The sequence below is a fragment of the Nymphalis io genome, chromosome 13 (genome assembly GCF_905147045.1).
Source record: "Nymphalis io chromosome 13, ilAglIoxx1.1, whole genome shotgun sequence".
Classification (NCBI taxonomy): Eukaryota; Metazoa; Arthropoda; class Insecta; order Lepidoptera; family Nymphalidae; genus Nymphalis; species Nymphalis io.
Genome location: NC_065900.1, coordinates 5,025,652 through 5,049,679, shown reverse-complemented (window position 1 = coordinate 5,049,679; position 24,028 = coordinate 5,025,652). Strand labels below are relative to the sequence as shown.

The following is a 24,028-nucleotide window of genomic DNA, read 5'->3' as shown; positions in this document are numbered from 1 at the left end:
TGGGGAAACACGCCTCCACACTTTGCCCATCCCTATCGTGGCAATACATCGCTCGCTTCACGTCTCTTTTCCATTTCATTTTTCCCAAATGGCGCAACAAAACAGAAATAACGGTCGTACAGCGGTGCACACCCCCACCATACCCTCGCTGTTTGAGGTCGAGTTCTCTAACATCCGAAGACTCCACACTAACCTCAACGCTGTCCACCACCATCTCGAGACAGCACGGCCAGCAATGTTGTTTCTCACGGAGACACAAATACTCCGTCCTGCCGATACCAGCTACCTTAATTATCCCGGCTACACGCTTGAAGAATCCTTCAAAGCGAAAGCCGGAGTATGCTTGTTTTTCAGGACGGATGTTTGCTGTCACCGACTGCGCTGCTTGGAGGACCCCTCCATCTCCATGTTGGTGGTACGTGTGGACCTGGTTCGTCAGAGCCGAGTCTACGTGTGCCTCTACAGATCCCACAATGGTGACTTGGAGACAAGCCGATTATTTGACCATCTTAGTCGGGTGGCAGATGCTGCGCAAGAGCAATTTCCTAACGCGGAATTGGTGTTTTTGGGGGATTTTAATGCTCACCACGAATCCTGGTTGAAATCCCTCAAAACTGACCATGCTGGAAGGACTGCTCATGCTTTTGCTCTCACACATGACTTGACCCAACTGGTTGATCAGCCCACCAGGATCCCAGACATTGATGGGCAAGCACCTTCTCTACTGGACCTTCTGCTGACTTCACATCCGGTGGAATATCAGGTTGTGGTTCAGGCTCCTTCTCCTCCTCGGATTGGGACGGTATGCGCGATTACTATGCGTCGGTCCCTTGGAAGGAACGTTGCTTCAGTGGGAATGACCCGACAGCTAGTGCCGCTGCTGTTGCTGGCGAGATCATGCTGGGAATGGAATACTACATTCCTAGCTCAGATCTCGTCAGTAGGAGTACGCATAACCGTTGGTTCACTCGTGAATGTGCCGATGCTGTATCATCTAAGCAGGCGGCATATCGCAAGTGGATCAACGGCTGCATAACCGGGGCATCTAACATTGACTCACTGAAAGCAAACTACAATAAAAATTCCAAGTCCTGTAGAAAGGCATACACGAGAGCGGATGCACAGCGCATTGTACAGATTGATCATGACCTTGTTTCGCATACTAGGGGCTCCCGTAGCTTCTGGCGTCTGACCAAGTCTGTGCAAAACAATTTCTGCCAACCTTCGCTGCCACCGCTCAGAAATCCGGACGGATCGCTAGCTCACAGTCCGCAAGAGCAAGCTGATCTCCTGGCTAAACTCTTTGCCGACAATTCCGTCATCGATGATTGTAGTGCACTGCCACCTACAATACCTGCATGTGGCCATACGATGCCTGACATTAAAATCAGGCAACGTGATGTGCGTGCGGAGCTGCAATCACTTGATGTACGGAAAGCTAGCGGTCCCGATGGAATACCAGCCATAGTGCTGAAGAAGTGCGCAGCGGAGCTGTCTCCTGTGTTAACGCGCCTGTTTCAACTTTCTCTCTCTTCGGGAAATGTGCCGGAGGCTTGGAGAAGAGCTAATGTGCAAGCGGTTCCTAAAAAAGGGGATCGGTCTGACCCGGCAAATTATCGGCCAATAGCTATCACCTCAGTACTTTGTAAGGTGATGGAACGGATTTTAAACAACCAACTGAATCATTACCTAGAAGATCACTCTTTAATTAATGATCGTCAATACGGGTTTCGACCAAAACGGTCCACAGGTGATCTTCTAGCGTACGTAACGCACCTCTGGGGTGAAGCTATCGACAAGCATGGAGAATCGTTGGTTGTCAGCCTCGATATCTCCAAGGCTTTCGACAGGGTCTGGCACAGAAGTCTTCTCTCCAAGCTGCCGGCATATGGTCTGCCTGCTCAGCTATGCACCTGGATTGCCAGCTTCCTACACAAGCGTAGCCTTCGTGTTTTAGTTGATGGTTGCGCTTCACAATTCTATGTAGTGAATGCTGGGGTCCCCCAGGGATCTGTGCTATCTCCCACACTCTTTCTTTTGCATGTCAATGATATGCTCTCTCTTGGGAACATACATTGCTATGCAGACGATAGTACAGTGCATGGTGGATACCACGGACGCGCAGTGGCTGGGCGAGCATAAATTGAGGAGAGGCGGAAGAATCTTGTCATTGAACTCGATAGGACGTTAGAGCTCATCGCCAAATGGGGCTCTGATAATCTTGTTGAGTTCAATGCCAAGAAAACACAGGTATGCGCTCTCACGGCGAAAAAGTCAACATTTTCCCCTCTTCCCTCCCTCTGTGGTACTCCGCTGGTGATGCAAAGCAAAATCGCCATGCTGGGGATTGACGTTCGCTGCGACCTTAGTCCAAGGGATTACATCGAGGCTGTTATAAGAACAGCTTCACGGAAACTCGGAGTTCTGAACAAGGTGCGGCGCTTTTTCACGCCACAACAACTGTGCCTGCTATACAAAACACAGGTACGGTCTTGCGTGGAATATTGCTCGCACCTTTGGGATGGCTCCGCTAAGTACCTACTTGAGGCCTTGGACCGGTTGCAGCGACGTGCCGTACGCATTATTGGCGACGTAAAGGTCACAAACACCCTTGAACCTTTACAATTGCGTCGTGAGATAGCAGCACTGAGCGCTTTCTATCGACTGCATCACGGCGAGTGCTCTGAGGAATTATTCTCTCTAATTCCTGCTTCCCCCTTCCTTCTTAAGTCCACGCGAGCTGGTTCTCGATGTCACCGCCTAACTGTGACATCAATTCCATCGCGAACAAAGAAATTTGGCAACTCCTTTCTTTGTCGCACTTCCAAAAAATGGAATTCCTTACCAGCTCACGTGTTCCCCTCCTCTTACAACCCGGGTTCCTTCAAACGAGGCGTGAAAAGGCATCTTGCGGGCCGGCAAGGCGAAGCGGCTAGTGCAGAACGTTTTTCCCGTCTGTACTGGCCGTCGTCGCGTTTGGACTCTACTACCACTTACCATCAGGTGGAGTAGAGTCATTTGCCCTCCCGGCGAATATAAAAAAAAAAAAAAAAAATTCACAGGCTGTTACGGTAAAAACATACGTAAGTAAAACATATTCCCACATAACCGGGTAAGCGGTTTGACCGTGGGTTGGAGTTGAGTGGTGGTTTTGGTTGGAGTTGAATATATTTACGTAAAAATTAACATACTACGAGTACATATTATAACTATTATTTCTAATTATTACTTTTAAAGTTTATTAATTTCTAAAAAAATTACTTATTTTATTAACATTTTATGTTAAATTATTTTATTTAAGATTTATTGTATAAATACCAGTAATTTTAAGTCTCATTATCGCATTCAACTATTATATTAAAAAAATATCAAATTTTTAACTAAATAATGAATTTACTATAAGTATAATAAACAAGAAGTTATTTCGGTAGCTCGTTAACTATCGCGAATGAAATAGTTAAACCATCTTATTACGCTTAATAAGCGTTTATTGCGCCAAATTATGTAATAATAAATGAATTATATAAACTTCACGTAATAAATCGTTGCTTGAATTTGAAACTTGTGTACGAAATTATGCAATTCTAGTCTAGTGTACAAATAGAATAATTCATGTGACAGCGACTTTATAAAGTATCTCAGAATTAAAGGAAATTTTAATATTAAGTAATTTATATCGACCAATACGCCAGTAATCTTATGAAATAATAGATATTAAATAAAAGAAAATATTTGAAAATACGAATTAACTGTATTACCATATGTTATCTATCTTCAATTTTATTTTATTTAAAAATATTTTGATTTTTAACTTATTTAATTTTTTTTTTTATTTTATGCAATTTAAATATTATAAATTTATCTACTTGAAATTCTTAACAATTTCGTTCTACTTATGTTTGATTGTTATGTTTTAATATAAGATTTAATATATATTAAAATAATCTTATTTACAATTGTTATAGATGCAACCATGGTGATTACGTGAAGATCTACTGGGAAGTCCAAGGCCCTGGTCCACCAGGAGCCATCAACGAGCGCTCTGCCTGGTCTCGAGCGCTTTGTGGCAACCGAGCTGACGTGCCACCGGCTTTGTACTCCCCTGGACCATCTCTGATCCTGGAATTTTATACGAGCTCAAGGCAAAATAACAATACAGGATTTCTCGGCACATACAACTTTATTGATAGACGTGAGTATTTAAACTTTATATTTTTTAGATATATAAAACAAATTGACAGTAATAAGCGCAAAACAATAAACGAAAATAGCCATTTTCAACAATCTCTTAAATTAGAATTTAATATACGTAGCATTAAGTGTTTTTATTTGTGACTCATTAGAGAAGAATTACTTTTTAATCGAATTTAAATTTGAGACTTATAAAGCTCTCATTATGTAAGAAAACTGTCTGCCTTGATATTCATTAAGTTATATATAAAAATTTTGAGAGAATAAATAAATTATTATTATTCAAATTAAGTCAAATTTTCTTATTGTGTTTATTGTTTCGCTCATCAACTGTTATGGCTTTTTTATTATATTTATTTGATAATGTAAACTTATTTGATAGGATAAACTATAAACAAACACACACTTATACATTATTTTCTTATATTTTTGTTCAGACTATATTAAGCTGAAACAAAAAAACTCATTTGGTTTGAATTACTTTATTCGATTTTAACATGATTTTGAATAACGCTTTTAAATGTTCAGCAATTGAAAATGCGCAAAATTAACAGAATAATTACGATACGAAGAGGATTCCAATACCCACTATCACGTTATCGGTCAATCACCCGTTTGATCACATAACCAATGATATCACACAATATTCTACCATGGATATGAAATTCCAGAATATACCTTGATATTCCTAAAATCGTTTGAGCATTTAATATTCTACTGCGCTTTAAACTTCAGCAAATTATTACGTCATAATTTTTTATAAGCTAAGCTAATCGTAGAGTATTGTCATGATTTACGCAATTTTCATTATTTTATAATTAATTGTTGCCAAGTGTATTCATTATAACTTTATATTTTACATTCATTTTTATGTGTATACCAGATAAAGTTTTTTTTTTATGAAATACGTAAGCGGACTGAGAAATTGTCCACCTGATGCTGGTCATGTTAGAAATATTTTTTTATAGAATAGGAAGGCGGACGAGCATATGGGCCACTTGATGGTAAGTGGTCACCAACGCCCATAGACATTGGCATTGTAAGAAATGTTAACCATCGCTTACATCACCAATGCGCCACCAACCTTGGGAACTAAGAAATTATGTCCCTTGTGTCTGTAATTACAAAAAATATTAACCATACCACACATCGATAATGCACCAACAACTTTAGAACTAAGATGTTATGTCTCTTGTGTTAGTATTTACACTGGCTCATTCACCCATCAAACTGAAACACAATGGTACTAAATATTGCTTTAAATATTGCGTAGGTATACTCAGACGAGCTTGCACAACGCCCTACCACCAAGTAAATAATATTTTACAAAACTTCATAAAAGTATGAACGTTTTAATGTATCTAAATGATTATCATACATTTGAAGAAGTACTTTTAGCCAAAAGTGGCTTATTTCCTTATATGCTGCCTAGATTTAATATACAAATATCAATACAAAAATGTAGAATTATAAAATGAAAAACTACGCAATATATCTCACATCACAAGACGTGTAAACTATTACTAAATAATAATTTAAAATAATAAAAAGAAATCTGGTACATCTACAGTACTCAGCGTTGGCTTTGTATGCGACACATATTGACGCCAAATGGGGTTATTTCATATGCCTCGAGTGAATTTGACTTGGCAGTTGGCCGGTTTTTTATTATTTATTTCTACATAGGAGGAATACCAACGTCTTCTTTAATTTAAAATTATAAAGAGCACATATCATGATTTTGTGATATAAAATTCCTAAGATCACGACAAAAACATAAATAAATAATAATAAATAATATCCTGGGCATTATTCACAAACGGCCATCTGATCCTTAACTAAGTAGAGCTTGTACTATGGACACCAGACAACTGATAAACTACATATACTACTTTTCTTTTGTAAAAACTTATATAGATAGTTACACCCAGACTCAGGACAAACAAACATGTTCATGCACACAAATGTCCTGGGTGGGAATAGAACCCACAACCTTCGGCGTAAAAGGCAAGTATCTACCAACCACGCCAACCGGCCCGTCAAAACATCCATAAGCCATGGACCGATAACGCAGTTACATTGGTTTTAATATACAAACCATCGAGCGTAAAAATAACTAAACAACTATCGAGTATATTTTACAAGATTGTACTCCTAAACCGTTTCTTTATATTTAACATTCGTCAATGTCATGAATCCCATTGAAATTTTATTTTCATCAAATCCGTGATAGACTTCGAGAATCCAATGTTAGGTTTTTATCTTGGTAGTTTAAGGTTTCAAAGACTTGACAAAGACACAAAATATACCCATACACAACATTACGAATTAACATTAGATTAAATCTGTTTAACCCATACATTCGAAAGCTGAATTTAAAAATAATAAAATCTTCATCGAAGAAGCAATAAATTTCTTTAATGACCGGAACATATATATATCGACAACGAACGAAATATTTTCATTATTTATACATTCGCTGTTGATGAATTTTGAACATATTAAAAACTGTGATACGATATACGAAAGCTTCTAAAGTTCGTAAAACTTGAAGACCGTAGAAATTGTAATTCATTAGAAGTGTTTTTATATTTGAGATAAATATCTAAGATTCTAGATCTTAGATATTTATCTAAATATTATTTTATCATTTAAAATTTATTTTATCAAAAAAATTAAGTTAATTTTTTCAACGAAAGCTACTCAAATAAGCAAAATCAATTATTAAGTAAAATCGGGAAGAAGCAACATAATATAATTAATGAGAACACCAAAATACAAATCAAGTTATATTATACGTCGAAGAAGGACAAATTAAAAACTATTTCCATATTATATATAATTTGTAGTGTAAAGTAAAGACAAGGATGGAACAAAGTATTTAATATAAAACAATCATGTTCAAATTCTCAGTCGACCCGCATCCCAATAACGACATCTTCAAAGTATCTCTGCAACATTGCATACCACAGTTCTGTATAGCAACATATATTTAGTTTATTTTGATTGGTACATACTGTTTACTATTTACTAAAATCCTTTAACATAGGAACATGCTGCTGGTTAAGGAATGCTCTCGATAAACGAGAGGGCAAGCTACTGGTAGCAGTTAGATAATTCAAATCAATTTGTGGAAGGACAAATCAATATGATGTTGTTCTTTTAACTTGTCTTTCATATAACCTAAATTATTTTCATTCAATTGAAAAATATAAGATTATGTCAATAAATTGTTATTATTATTTAAATATTTACAATATCGAAGTTACTCAGAAGCCAAGATGGCCAGGTTGTTGAAACATTTTACTAATATTTTCATGTACTTAATTTGTATTTATAAATTATCTCGTTGCATTTATAATTTTCAAACTTCGTAAGAAATCAGCATGTTTCAGAGGAAAAACTGCTGTATTTATCCATCAACCCGCATTGGAAAAAACGTGAAACGTGAAAAAAGAAACCCGAAGTATCGTTAAAAATAAAAGCTTATTGAAATTATAACGCAAAAACTTTTTTTGTCGTTATTTGTTATAGTTATATAGGTGTACAATTAACGAGACAATAAATTTTCTATTAATAATACCATTACGAATAGGATTGATGGTAAATATTATATTATATATTATATTATATAACTGGTGGTAGGGCTTTGTGCAACCTCGTCTGGGTAGGTACCACCCACTCATCAGATATTCTACCGCAAAACAGCAATACTTGATATTGTTGTGTTCCGGTTTGAAGGGTGAGTGAGCCAGTGTAATTACAGGCACAAGGGACATAAAATCTTAGTTCCCAAGGTTGGTGGCGCATTGGATATGTAAGCGATGGTTTCTTACAATGCCAATGTCTAAGAGCGTTGGTGACCACTTACCATCAGGTGGCCCATATGCTCGTCCGCCTTCCTATTCTATAAAAAAAAAAAAAAAAAAAAAAAAAAAAAAAAAAAAAAAAAAAAAAAAAAAAAAAAAAAAAAAGCTAGGATTATATTTTGAATATTAAAAAAGAATTTTCTTTTAAATGATTTATAGAAAGTAAGCAGACTCGCAAACGGGCTACCTGATTGTAAGTTACCACTGCCCATAGACATTGGCTCTGTGAGAAATATTAACCATACCACACAATGCCAATGCACTAACAACCATGGGAATTAAGATGTTATATCTCTTGTGCTTGTATTTACACTGCCTCATTCACCGATTAAACTGGAACACATCAGTATTAAATATTGCTTAAAATATTGGTACCATACAGACGAGCTTACATAAAACCCACAACCAACATTCGAAAGTAATATATTGTGTCCCTTTGTCCAGTAGTAACGATGGCTCTCCGACTCTTCAAACCGGAACATAAATTATATACAATCATCATCATCATCATATTCAGCCCACATTAATCCACTGCTGGACATAGGCCTCCTCACAGGCGCGCCAATTCTCCCGGTCCTGTACTAATCTCATCCATTGAGCGCCCAATTATATCCAAATTGTCATAAAATACATATCAGATATTTGTCATACATTTTGCAACCTTTGCTTTAACGAACTGAATTACATTTCTAAATCAGTAACCAAATTCTCTTTGTCTAAAATCATTGGTATTTCACATATCGATGCGAGCTTGATTTTATCCTTTGTCCAAAGCGTATAAGCCAATAAAGCGTGGATCAAAAACGATTATTCTAACCCATATTGTACCAACCGACTAACAATATGCCAAGAACTTGAAACTTAGATGCAACTGAAAATAAACTCTATTTTATTTACATTAGAATTAAAAATCCTTTCCATAATTATGCGATTGAAACAGTTATCATCAAACTGTGGTCAGATCATTCGAAGATAATTAAAGCGAATCTGTGAAACTCGATTGACATAATATAAGCTGTGGTAATTGGTCGCAAGGTATCTCAAGAGAAGCATTTCATTTTTAAAAAACATGTATTTTTAATGTTATTACACTAAAGTGAATACCATAGTTTTTTCTAAATAAATGAATGTATGAAACTAATTTATTTTTAAAACGTTACGTTATTCAGACAAAACTGTACCTTTATCTCCTCTATTTGTCGACTGATTTTAGAGAGCTTTGTTGACGTGCTTTAGATAAGAATAAGATATAAATAAGAGTAAAAAAACAAATTGTTCCAATCATGCAATTTCAAAAATGTTTTCCTTTAATTTTCTTTAACGATTATCAAAATTTCGTTGTGGAAGTTCGACCTGCAGCTAAACACTAGTAACCTATAAATATAAAATAAAAATATTTGACTAAAATAATTTATCTGTATTATTTTTTAGGTTATGTGGTTGTTGGATAAAAAATGTGAATAACAAGCTCACTGTGAAAAGCAAACTGAAAAGCTAAAAAGTAAACGAGCTAACCACGCTGAAGCCAAACCACGTAAAACCTCATTTGGTTTTAGGAAGGCGAAAACCAAATACAAAAAACATCACTATAATGTAGCGGTTCTTTAGGTTTTATTTATAGAGCATATATTAAAATATTATTAGCGTCATAAATAACAATACTCTATATATAATTCCCTTGATTACTTCGTTGCTCTAGCCAGCATACAAAAATGCAGATCCCGAGGTTCTGGGACCAATTCCCGGATCGGGACAATTGAAGGTTATTGGATTTTTCCGTCTCAAAATTCTGAAAAGCAGCCGGGAGTCAATGATTGCTTTCTCGAAAAACAAGTAAAATTGTTGACTACACGAAAACGTTTTTATTGTGTATTAGTATACTTGGTATTCTTTATAAAAAAAAGATTCTCATTTTTATCAAATTTCAATTATTTTTTTACTAATTGTTAGTAATTAAAAAAATATATCTATTTTTAATTGTTTATTTTTAAAATATTATAAGTAAGAATGTATTAATATTAGTCACACTCTTAAATATTTTTAGTTTAATCTTTAAGCGTGAAGTGTGGAACTTACCACATCAAAGACGCAAGCATGTATTAGCAATTAATAAACAAATTAATTTAGAACACTAATTAATAATACAATGTAAAAAAGCATTTTTATTTAAGTTCACCAAAGTAATTGAAAAGTTGATATTATGAAATGTATCATATTATATTTAATAAAACGGTTACGATGTTTGTTGAAAAGTCATTAAAATATTTCTTCATGAGCATCGGTTTCCTAATATGAATCTGCTGAATACATGAACTTCCTACTGCTCTAGTTTGCTTTTGACAAGTCTGAAACAATATTTACACCGCTACAGGCATTTTACGCAAAGGTAGGTAAGTTGAGTGAAATTCCATACGTGTATTATTATTATATTAATGTGACAGAAAATGAATTCAATGATTTTCGTGCACTCATCTTTGTTATTCTTATATTATAAAAGCATATTTAAAAAGCAAAAGTAAGTGTTTGTTTGATTGTTACTCTTTAACGTTTTAAATTATTAGATTATCATGAAATTTAGCATTTAAACGATCAGGGGTACAGAAAAGGATATGAGATACCTAACTCTTGACAGACCCCACCCCTTTAATACGTGGGCAATATCGCGGACTAAATATTTTGATGTGTACCTTACTCAAACCATTAATATAATTGAATATACATTAAATATTTATGATCCAAAGCGTCTAAATTTACTTATAATATTTAAAAAATAAAACGGGTTTGCTTATTACGAAATATGTCTGAAATTTTTCTTTTAGATTGATATCAAACAAATAAATCGAACGTACTTATTTATAATATAATATTTTTAGTATCTTTAAATAGGTCTTCAAATATAAACGTAACTACGTATTCATGTTATCAAAATAACATTGGCTGCATACGATAAACATAATGATTTACATATATATACTAAGATTGCAATATAATTTGAAATATACTTCGCCCATTATATACGATCATCTGTCACTGTCAATATCACACTCAGTAGAGTAAAAAATACCGAACATTACGCCACGATCAATCTTACAAAGGCATATCTTTATGATAATCTTAAATTGGAGGTGACTTTTATATTTATATTCAAAAACATATATATGGAACATCAGTAGTTTATATACTAAAATACTAATACTGTAATATTCAAGATTAAGGCTTCAGGAATATACAGATCAAAATTAAATTAAACTGTACAAATCATGCCCGCGCGGAATGGTGACAAGAATACTAGCAACGTAGTTGAATCGTAATTCCAATTCCCTGGGCGAAATATGAACCGTTCTGGCAGCAGCAGAGGCAATAAAATTGATGATGTTTTTTTTTTAAGTTTGTCTTATTACTGTTTTAACAGCAAATGGAACAAAAACATAAATTGGAATAAATGTAAGTCACGAATATTTAATCGATTATGGAATCAGTATTCGCTTTAGTTGTTGGGCATAAATTATTCTACCGCCAACACGCAATACTTTTTATTGCCGTGTTCTTAGTTTGAAAGATGAGTGTGGCAGCTGTAATTAATCGCACAAATCACATAACATTTTAGATCAATAGATTTGTCAACGTTGCGGCACAATACGGACGGCCGAGAAATGTCCTTGTTTTTTGACAATGAAAAATGCATTTATATATACATCATATTAATTTTAATTTTAAATCGTAGCAAAAATGCAAGTATTATTAAGAAAGCCAAGTTCTTGTTTATATGTCGATTTTTTTTGTTAAAAAAATTGACAGTTAAATTCTTTATAAGAATTCCATTTATTTTAACCTAGTAAATTCAAACGTGTTAAAATGTCAGAGTAATAATTTACGAAGAAGAACGTCAAATCTGTATTACACCGGATTTCATGTACCGCAGTCGAAACCGAGTCTGAACTAATCTAGCGTGGATGAATTTGGTACTTGTGAATTTACCAATAGAATTCTAATATCCGACCGTATTGGACTTTCCGTTTGATAACATGTACGCTCGAAATATAAAATAAGTCTGCATAATTTATAAATTTCGATCAAATACCGTTATTATTTTGTATGTAGTTATGAATGTTTGAATTGGGACGAAATTACGATATCAGTTCCGTTAATTCATGGTAAAAATCCGAAATATGCAATATACTCGCTAACACTTTACTATTATTGATGTTCTTATATTTCTGCGCTAAACAAAATATTTTAATTACGTTACAAGAAAAAAAATAGTTATTAATTTAATGAGCCTAAAATTGTAAGTATGCTGATTCTTTAACGGTTCATATTGTAACAAAATAACAAAAGTCTGTTTAGCGTTTGGACGAAAAATGTGTCAGAGGTGTTTGAAAGGACTTACCAGTATTCATAAAGCTCAGTTTCATCATTCAAAAAACTATTTTTATGCATTATTAGTTTATTACTTCAAATTTTTATTACTTTAAATATTGAATCACGATTATTTACGTAAGCTATAGCTTGTAATAATTGTCTATTAAAATTCATTATTACTTCGTTAGTTAGAGTTTTTTTAACACGTGAATATATTCTGATAATATTTATATTAGCATTTGATATTTTTAATACTTACTTGGCTAATACGAGCATTTAAGTCATCTTTTTAGTTCTTAAGTCCTTTTATAGAATTAAATAACGGAACATATCACAATAAAAAATCTATTATAATGATGTTACTGCGTTAGGGTAAATCAAAACATTTTCAGAATTTGCACGACTTAAGTAACAAAGAGAGAAAGATCTCACTGTTCTACTTATTAGGATTGTAGCAGAATAGTGGCTTTTGCTCTGTGAAGCATAATCATATATATTATCATGTTTACTTATATGAATGATAACACTGGAGTCATAAGTTACCATTCAAATGACATTAAATTTTATCTATAAAACAGCTAGTTATAGAGCGGTTTCTATATATCTATATATCTTAAGCCGTGATAATTCAGTAGATAATTCAGGTCGGTGCAATCATTGCTGAGTTACTTGTGTTTATCTTGTCCTTGTCTAATGAAGGTATTACTGATGAAATTCCGGCACACTTACACTGACTCTCAATAGTGATGGATCAAACTCAATACGCTTTCCTTAAGAGGACAGGAGGCTTTTGGCCACCTACAGTAATTTTATAGCCCGTAAAGTTTCTATACAAAAACCAGATATGATGCTTTTTCTAAACCTATCATTTCATTTATATAAACAATGTTATTTATTACAGATACAGTATGTATAATTAGTTTAATAATTAGCAATATCCAATATTAGAATATAAAATTAATATCCTACTGGGTAAAAGCCTCTATTTATCTTAAGGAGAAAGTTGGCTTGTTCTATCACACCTTTCCAAATAATACACATATAGCAGAATTTCCTATACCTGCAGATTTTCTCACGATGTTTTCTTTCATAATCGAGCACGTGCTGAATTTTATAAACATAAACTAAGTACGTAAGCATTTTGCGGTAATTCATTAGGTGCATTGGACTGGAACTATTGATAGCCGAGATGGCCTAGTGGTTAGAACGCGTGAATCTTACTGGTGGTAGGGCTTTGTGCAAGCTCGTCTGGGTAGGTACCACCCACTCATCAGATATTCTACCGCAAAACAGTAATACTTGATATTGTTGTGTTCCGGTTTGAAGGGTGAGTGAGCCAGTGTAATTACAGGCACAAGGGACATAAAATCTTAGTTCCCAAGGTTGGTGGCGCATTGGTTGACATTTCTTACAATGCCAATGTCTAAGGGCGTTTGGTGACCACTTACCATCAGGTGGCCCATATGCTCGTCCACCTTCCTATTCTATAAAAAAAAAAAAAAAATCTTAACCGATGATCGTGGGTTCAAACCCGGGCAAGCACCACTGAATTTTCATGTGCTTAATTTAGTTTGTGTTTAAAATTCATCTCGTGCTTGACGGTGAAGGAAAACATCGTGAGGAAACCTGCATGTGTCTAATTTCATTGAAATTATGCCACATGTGTATTCTACCAACCCGCATTGGAGAAGCGTGGTGGAATAAGCTCTAAACCTTCTCAAAATGGAGAGGAGGCTTTAGCCCAGCAGTGGGACATTAATAGGCTGTTACTTACTTACTTACTATTGATATTGTAAGTGTTCTAGCGATTGTGTCATCTCGATTTAAGAATTTATTTCATTCTTCGCTATTAAACTGTCTGTCTGTCTGTGATCTCTAATATTACTTATATTTTGTATGTTGCGATTTTTCATAACAACTTCAGACATAACTAAAATAATTTTAAACTACACGGATACAATATTTCAGCGCTTGGCGACTGTTCTATGCAGCGAACAATTTCAAACCCTCCGCCCCGTCGCTGGAAGTTTCTATCGCCTTGATTTAATGATTTTCAAAAAGTTTAGAACAATCTCGCAATATTTAGCCATTTTGAAAGTACATATTTGGTTGATACTTAAAAGTACCTCGTAGTAATGACAAAAATCATATTCAACATGCGTTTAAGTAAATTGTCAAAGAATTTTTATTAATTTGATTTGGTACAAGATTAAAATTCGCAAAGAAGATGATTTGCAAAATTTGTGCCTTGTGAGTCTATGGATTCGATAACAATGTATCAAAGACAAACATATGAATGTCAAATAGGGCTTAGCAACACTGTATTATATATATTAAAGATCAATTAATGTTCTCAAAATTATGAACAGCTGTTTTTTATTTTATAACCACAAACTTGTTGTCTTGTTTAAGTCAATTCTTCTTCTTAGTGATTACTTATAACTTTAAATAATAGAGTAATATTTATGTACATTTCAAGCACTATATTGTTCGAAGATTGCCTATGTAGATGCAGCACAGTTGTGTTGGTTCTCCTTATTAAAATAATGTATAAAAGAAAAAAAAGCGAACAAAAAGAGGTATCCTCGCGGTAATTACTTTCACCGCAAAGCGTGAGATGCATTGTAAACAAAAAATTATTACTTCGAACACTTTTTTCATAACTCGACAAGTTTCTAATCCATAAACTATAAGGTTTACTTATGAGATCAAACTATATTTTCTGATAAAATAAGAATTTATTTAACAATTAAGAACTAATTTTTAATTAATAGATCATCTTCAAAAACGACTACTCTTTACCGTATTTAAGAAACCAATTAGGCAAACTCGTTAAAATTACTTAATAAGTATTATTTAAAATATTTACAACTTCGTTAAGTACAACGGCAGCGAAAACTAAAGGAAATCAAAAATTCTTGAAGTATTTTTTATTAAAAATAAATATTATTTAATAATAAGAATTAATTACATACAATATAATTTTAATAAATATTTAACACTCTCTTAAAGAAAACTTTCAAGTAAGGTACAATTCATTTGCAGTTAAATAAATGAAATTATTTGTATTCTTTATATTAAATTTTGTTATAGTTGCTTAAGAATAAAAATGTATTCAAGTTGGCAGTTGTATTAAGCTGAGGTTTTTTAATTGTTTGCAAGGTTTTCTTCTATTAAATAATCTTTTTCCTCACTGCATAGACTAAGAAACAACGAAAATCCTAGCATTGTCTGCTCTTTAAGATTCTCTCATTTTGAATAGCGCAGACAACTCATGAATAACAAAAGGCAGGAGAAAATCCTTAAATTCTCAAATAAAAGGGTTTTTCAAATTTTAAGAATGTTAGAGTAATTTATGAAATTAATTTTTAGTATAAAATATGAAAGAAGTGGCCGATTGGGATCAAAAACTTCCCCTTAATAAATCTTACTTGGCCTTTCTATTTAATTGTGTAGTAAAACAAAATTATATATTACTCAACATAAAGAAACATTAGTAAGCTTCTAAGCAATTTAGTATTACTTTTAATATCATTAAAAATAAACTTTTTTATCGATTTGCACGATCATCTGGGTAAATTATACAGCGACACGCCAATTTTGATATTTTTCAACTGTAATTCCTTAATAATAATAATATCCTGGGTCATTTTTCACACACGGCCATCTGATCCCAAATTAAGCTTGTACAAAGCTTGTGCTATGGGAACCAGACAACTGATATACTACTTTTCTTTTGTAAATACATACTTATATAGAAAATTACACCCAGACTCAGGACAAACAGACATGTTCATGCACACAAATGTCTGTCCTGGGTGGGAATCGAACCCACAACCTTCGGCGTGAAAAGGCAAGTATCTACAAACCACGCCAACCGGCTCGTCAAATAATATATACCTAAATACATGTAAATATAATAAAGCTTCTTATAATAAATATGAAATTTTATTGAATCGAATGAAATTACAATTATTTCATTTGTAGTAAGCTCACAGTCGCTAATCCCCCGCTTATTGTTTCGTTTATTAATAATAAATGACTATCATAAGTTCGTAAGAACCTATACTTCACTTTTATTGATATTTCATACATCAAATCTTTGATAATAAACAAAATATGTGTGTGTGAACATCATATTTAATTTAATCTTTTTCTATAAAAGTTTGAGTGCAAAGGCATGTAGGATGTTTTAAATTATGTTGTTTCATTTCATTTTGTTACTGTATTGTACCGTATATTGTTTCATTTTAATGTTTGTTATTAAAAAAAGAAGGCGAATAGACTAGCGTGCTTAGTATTTATCTTAGCCCACAGTCATTGGCTTGTAAAAAATAAAAACCATTACTTATATTGTCCATATGTTGCTAATCATTCCATATAAGATGTGCTAATAATTTTAACGGCTGACTTACCCTTAAAAATGCAATACAGCAATAAAAATCATGATGACCATCAAGTACATACAGAGAAAAACTTGTCTAAAGACCAATAAAATATTGCCTTTGTCATTCATAAACATAATTTACAATATTACAAATTAAAAAACCACCTGTAATGTTTTGATAAACCTTCTTTATAATTCCATATGAATGTCAACAAAATCTTCATATAAATTTGAAAGTAATTTGCAAGTTTTGTTAAAATCCTTTATTACGGTATCGATTTTAAACCACTCGAATCGTATCTTTGATAGCACGCCTATACCAACTCCTAGATCCTTCCAACTTTCCCACACCACTTTCAATATCTTTAATGAGTTACGAGTTTCATCCTTCTGAAACCTTTATACCGTATATATTAATGCAAAAAGGAAATTAGTTAGGAAGTTAGTTCGCGATCCTTCACAAAGTAAAACTTACGTATTGTTATCTAACCGTTATATAGCGAGGTTATGTTCTGGATGCGAATATGAAAACGCTTTGACGATAACGACGTATTATGTAAATGTAACATTATTATGTGCTGTTAGAAAAAGTATTATTACGGCTATCATCTGTGAACATGATGATGCAGAATGGACGACTCAGGAGAATATTTATGTAAGTATTTTCTAAGAATGTACGAATTATCATAATAATGCTTTACTATTAAATATAATTAAATATGTTTTTTGTCTTATGAAATATTGTATAATAAAATGAAAGTGCTTATTTTCATTTTATTATATGTTTGTGTTGACGACGATGATGAGATGGCTCAGTGGTAAGAACGCGTGAATCTCAACCGCTGATCGTGGGTTCAAGCCCGGTCAAGCACTACTGAATTTTCATGTGCTTAATTAGTGATTATAATTCATCTCGTGCTTTACGGCGAAGGAAAACGCCTGCATGTGTCTAATTTCACAAAAAATCTGCCACATGTGTATTCCGCTAAACCGCGCTGGAGCAACGTGGTAGAATAAGCTCCAAACCTTCTCCTCAAAAAGGGAGAGGAGGTTTTAGCCCAGCAGTGGGACATTCACAGGCTGTTACTAATATTTTTGTGGCGTTCAATAAAGTTTATTGATTATTCAATGACATATTCGTCCGTCTAAAATTTTCTGTGATGCGAACTTATGTTCTTAAACATTAAATCATATATCTAAGTAGATCATCCGCTAAATAGAAAACGGTAAAGTTGAAACAACAAAAATCGATTAAATTAATCTTTCAGAATGAAAACATTCGATTTAAAAAATTTATTTAATTTTTATTTAAAAATTTTTGGTAAGCAAAACATATTGATCAACTAAAATTGACTGCGTAACTACGTAAGTTGCACGTGATTTTAAATAAATATAAAAATAAGTAAGACCGAATTGTTTCATTTTAATATAAAGGGCGGAAGAGACATAATATAAGAGCAAAAGTTTAATAAATATACTTGAGTGACTTATTTTTTATTTTATTTTATTGAATAGGTAGGCGGATGAGCATATGGGCCACCTGATGGTAATGATGATGGTTGTCACCAACGCCAATAGACATGGGCATTGTAAGAAATGTTAACCATCGCTTACATCGCCAATGCGCCACCAACCTTGCAATCTAAGATGTTATGTCCCTTGTGTCTGTGATTACATTGGCTTACTCACCCTTCCGTTCGGAACACAACAATACCAAGCATTGCTGTTTTGCGTTAGAATATCTGATGAGTGGGTGGTACCTACCCAGACGAGCGTGCACGAAGCCCTACCACCAGTAAATATTATTACTGTATTGAGTTATGGTTAAGTTTTTTTTTTATAGAGCCTATATAATAAAACTACTTTAAAAGCCATTAAACGGTAGCAGACAAAATACATATAATAATACAGAAGACATTACATTACACATTTTCTCGTATTTCCATTCCCTCTCGAATTAAACACATACCGTATCGTTATATTTAGACTAAAAACAAATTTGGCAGCATACACCAAAAGTTGCTTCATCGGTAAATATACCTGGAAATTGTAGTCATTTTATCCCATCAAGTAAAGAAGATACACAAATGCAAAATGTAACCTATATTTCCTGGGCAATTCGAATGCATTTCTGTGACGGTCTTCAGAAATTTTCATACAAATCGCACCGAGCGATTGTTCGATTATCATATAGATAGATTACTTCGTAGGAAACTTGGCTCAGTCCGTCCTATAAAAATAAAACGTGTCGAATGAAAATCATACTTCAATCAAATAATACTATGAATGTTTGCAAATATTACGCACTATTTTTATTAGTGACGCGACGATACGCAAAGTTCAATAATGGGAAAAGGAAATATCTAAATTAGCAACAAGTTATTTAATTTAAACACTTATATTATATTTCAATCAATCAATCAATCAACAGTCAATCGTTGTCCACTGCTGAACATAGGCCTCTCCCAAGGTGCGCCAAAGCTCCCTGTCCTCCGCCTTCCGCATCCAGTTGGTGCCCGCCACCTTCTTAAGGTCGTCGGTCCAACTGGCTGGAGGGCGCCCTACGCTGCGCTTGCCGATTGGCGGTCTCCACTCTTGGACTCGTCTGCTCCAACGGCCATCGGTCCTACGACATACGTGACCAGCCCACTGCCACTTCAGCCTGCTAATTTTGCAAGCTATGTCGGTGACTCCGGTTCTTTTCCGGATAATCTCATTTCTGATCTTATCCTTCAAAGATACTCCGAGCATAGCTCGCTCCAAAGCACGCTGAGCGACTTTGAATTTGTGGACTAGTCCCGCAGTTAGTGTCCACGTTTCGGCACCGTATGTCATGGCAGGTGAGACGCATTGGTTGAAGACTTTCGTCTTCAAACATTGCGGTAAAGACGACTTGAGGACTTGACAAAGGTTGCCAAATGCTGCCCATCCCAAGCGAATTCTTCGATCGGCTTCCTTCTCGAAGTTGTTCCTACCGACTTGTATTATCTGTCCTAGGTGGGTATATTCACTAACAACTTCGAGAGGTTTCCCCTCGACGTATATCGGTCCCGGCATGACATGCCTATTGAACATGACCTTGGTCTTGTCCAAGTTTATACCGAGACCGACACACCGGGAAGACTCGCCTAGGCTACGCAGCATTTCGGTGAGTTGTTCCAGCGACTCTTGCTATGATGACGATATCGTCGGCAAATCGAAGGTGTGAGATGTACTCGCCGTTTACATTGACTCCATACCTAGTCCAATCCAGCGTTTTGAAAACGTCTTCCAACGCGTTGGTGAACAGTTTCGGGGATATTACATCCCCCTGTTTCACCCCTCTGCGCAGTTGGATCGCCTTCGTCTTACAGTCCTGGATGTGGACAGTCATTTTAGCGGCGTTGTACAGACATCTCAGTACCTCGACATATCTCCAATCGATATGACATCTCTGCAATGAGTCGAGCACTGCCCAGGTTTCGATGGAGTCGAAGGCTTTCTCGTAGTCCACAAATGCCATACAAAGCGGCTGATTGTACTCTTCGGTCTTCTGCACAATCTGCCGAACAGTATGGATGTGGTCCACGGTGCTGTAGCCTGATCGAAAGCCGGCTTGCTCTGGGAGCTGGAACTCGTCAAGTCGTCTGGCGAGACGGTTCGTGACGACTCTTGAGAACAGCTTATACACGTGACTCAGGAGGGAGATTGGTCTGTAGTTTTTCAAGAGGGTTTTATCACCTTTTTTGAAAAACAGTACCACCTCACTCCCACTCGACGTTTCCGGGGTCTTGCCATGTTGGATGACGGAATTAAAGAGGCTTGCTAGCTCTTTCAGGACCGGAGTCCCGCCTGCCTTAAGCAACTCTGTTGTGATTCCGTCATCTCCCGGAGCTTTGTTGTTTTTAAGCTGTTCTAGAGCCGCCCTAATCTCGCCTTGGTCATCGACTGGGAGCTCCTCGGAGTAATGGCGCATAAGAGGGGCGCGCTGGTCATCAATACTGATTCCCACGGGTTTATCCGATCTTGAAGAGAACAACTGCCCATAAAACCTCTCTAATTCTCCGACAATCTCAGGCCTAGAGGTAACGACCCCACCATTTTCAGTTTTAAGTTTTGTCAGACGCGGCCTCCCAAACTTGCGAGCGAACACTTTCGATCCCCGATTTTGCTCAATCGCAGCCTTGATGGCACGGGTATTGGAGCGTCGGAGATCGCGTCGCGTCAGCGTTTTTATTATTCGATTTAAGGCCTTATCTGACAAAAACGATGGTAGTTCTCGTCGTTTTCTCATGAGCTCGAGTGTCTCAGCAGAGAGTTTTGGTGCGTTGTCTCTTCTCTGTGGCGGAAAACACTTGCGGGATGTGTTTTGCAGTATTTTGACCAGCGTGTCGGTTCTCTCATCAATGCTGCTTATGGTTTCCAACGCGGTGAATTGATTTTGAAGTTCCATTTGGAACTTTTCGGAGCCTTGAGCAGCTTGGAGCATGGTAGGTCGGAGAGTAGACCTCATCATTCTCGATCTTTCGGCTTTTAAGTTGATATTTAGAGTGCCTCGAACCAAGCGGTGATCACTTCCGGTATTAAACCTGTTGATTACTGAAACATCTCTAAATATGTGCCTTTTATTCGAAATGATAAAGTCTATCTCGTTCCTTGTCACGTTATCGGGGCTTCGCCAGGTCCACCTCCTCTGAGGCTTCTTTTGAAAGAAAGAATTCATCAAAAAAAGCCCTTGCGCTTCGAGAAAGTTTACCAGCATTTGCCCCCTGTGATTTCTGCAGCCCAAGCCGTAAGGTCCGACTTTCGATTCACCGCTATCTTGTACTCCCACTTTAGTATTAAAGTCTCCTATAACAACATTGTAGTGGGCCTTCGAGGTGTCGTTTAGTGTACATACATATTATATTTACATACATACATATAATATTACATACATATTATATTTACATATATATAAATATCAAAATTTGTCCGACTTTTATTATTTATTAAAAACATTAGATATTCAAACTTAAATCATTTAAATGACATGTCATAGAAGTGCACGAGAGAATATAACCATAACCATAATAATTGTATTATTATGTGTAAACAAATAACGGTAAAAAACACAATCTCCTAACGATAAAATTACCATTTTGAAAAATATTATATGTTTAAAATAGAAAATGCATAAAATATACTAAAAACACAATCAAGTGGTATCGATTTATCGGATGAGCATTTTATTATGAGCTACAATTATCATCTCTCTATCCATTGTCCAAGTATATAAAGTATATTATTGTTTTTGCATTGTTTTATTATAATTACAATGTTTATTATCTTTCAAGTCTCAATTACAGTTCACGGAGTAAGTTTAGGAGATTAATACAACAATAATTGAATTAAACATGAACCAAAATGAATACAAATTTATTATACCTTTATATTTGGTAGCTAGTAAAAAAAAACAAAACAAGTAAATTGAACTTGAATGTCAATAGTTATAATTTTTTGCTGTATCTTTAACTTCGTAACAAATGAGAGCACTGATTGCCTCTAATTAGTTGCCAAAAGTTTTTTCTCAATTGTATCGATCTCTAACTCGTTGGCTGACGAGTCTTTGCATGAATCTCGGTGAGCATAAAGAATATTCTAAAGAAAGCTGTATTTCTTTAGCCGTAAAGTATATTATTGTACATTTTCAGTCGTAAAATATAGTCGACCTAGACAAATGTTTGTTGAGGACTTTCCACACCTGTGCTCACGCTATATATCTCCGTCAACTGATTACACTTCGCTTCAGTACAGTGACAATGATCGAAGGTATCATGGATTCCATTTGAGGTCTTCGACTTTTCTATGGTCTAGAACTATCTTACAAAATCATAATACGTATTTATTTAATACGGTTATCATTTGTTATGTAGAATTCTCACAATTGATGGTTTGTTAATGAATAGGAATTCAATATAACACTATGCATTGAGGAGCCACGATCATGACCTAAGGATCAGTTCTGTTTGCGAACATCGTATATGTAACACACTGATATCGATATTTTGATTCGAAAAGCGATTATCATTTTACATCATTAGTATTAAGCACTATCCACAAATATATTATTCAATGTTGTAGCTGTTTCCGAATGCTTTTGGTAAATAAACTCAAGTTACAGAATCATCCATACTTACTGAACTCTAATATTACATAAGACTTATCATTTACTTTAAAATTATTTTTGGACCAATCGTGATTACGCAATGATGGCAAAAATGCAACAATCTTTTTATTTATATATAAATTAATACATGTCATATCAAAACAACGGACAGTGTTAAAATCATTTGAATTTATTTCCTTTCTACTTATTTTTGTCTTGTCTGATCGATAAATTATAGAATAAAAACCTTGCTTAACGAACCAGACAGATCCCTTCGTATTTATAACATAATATTAATTTTAATGTCTGTTTCCTAAAAACTTACGTCGTCGTTTTGATTAAACATATTTTACCCTTGAAGTTTTATGAAGATTAAATTATATATAATTTATTAGATTTATAATTATCTTATTATAAATAAAACCTTTCTAGAAGAAAATATACTTAAATTCCTTCATTTCATAGAAAATGCTCATCAATAAATATGATTATTTATAAGGAAACAACCATACCAATGTTAACACGACAGTTATTTAAGTAATATCACTGTGAGTGAAAGGAAATCATACAAATTCTATTCCGATATTCAAGGAGGTAGAGACACACATATAAATAGAACTGGCTTCATACAACCTTGTGATAAATATAATCTCCTTGTCACTTGTAACCATTTTAGACAACGAGAACAAAAGCGTGGTGTAAATCTGCGAAAAGCTAGAGACGGACCGAGGAGCTCAAATAGGATCAAACCTGGCTTTGTAAGGCTGGCTTATCGGGTTCCCTCCTTGCATATTAAAGCCACCTGCACACTTTGGCCACAGCCGAGAATATTGTATAAGGTAATAAAGAAATAGCGCTATGAAAACTCACATATACACAGCGACGTTTTGTAGGAACGATATATTTCGATATTTTGCGACACTTCCGAAAAATACAAATGTGTTTCTCGTTGCCGGAAATACAATCACTTATTTTAACGTTATTGGATTTCCAAAAACGTATTGACATTCAATAAAAATAATTGTTTTTATATGTACTGTCATGGCTTTTTTGACATTCAATTATGCAAATTATAATATTTGTTGAATTCGT

At 34.7% G+C, this 24,028-nt stretch overlaps 1 protein-coding gene across 1 annotated transcript in view; it reads left to right on the top strand.

Annotated features, from left to right (window-relative positions):
* LOC126772801 (suppressor of lurcher protein 1) overlaps window positions 1-24,028 on the top strand; it is a 216,313-nt gene that overhangs the window by 82,543 nt on the left and 109,742 nt on the right. Inside the window, exon 4 of the mRNA XM_050493387.1 lies at window positions 3,966-4,192. Within this exon, the coding sequence (XP_050349344.1) occupies window positions 3,966-4,192 (227 nt within the window). The remainder of the gene's footprint in view (window positions 1-3,965; window positions 4,193-24,028) is intronic.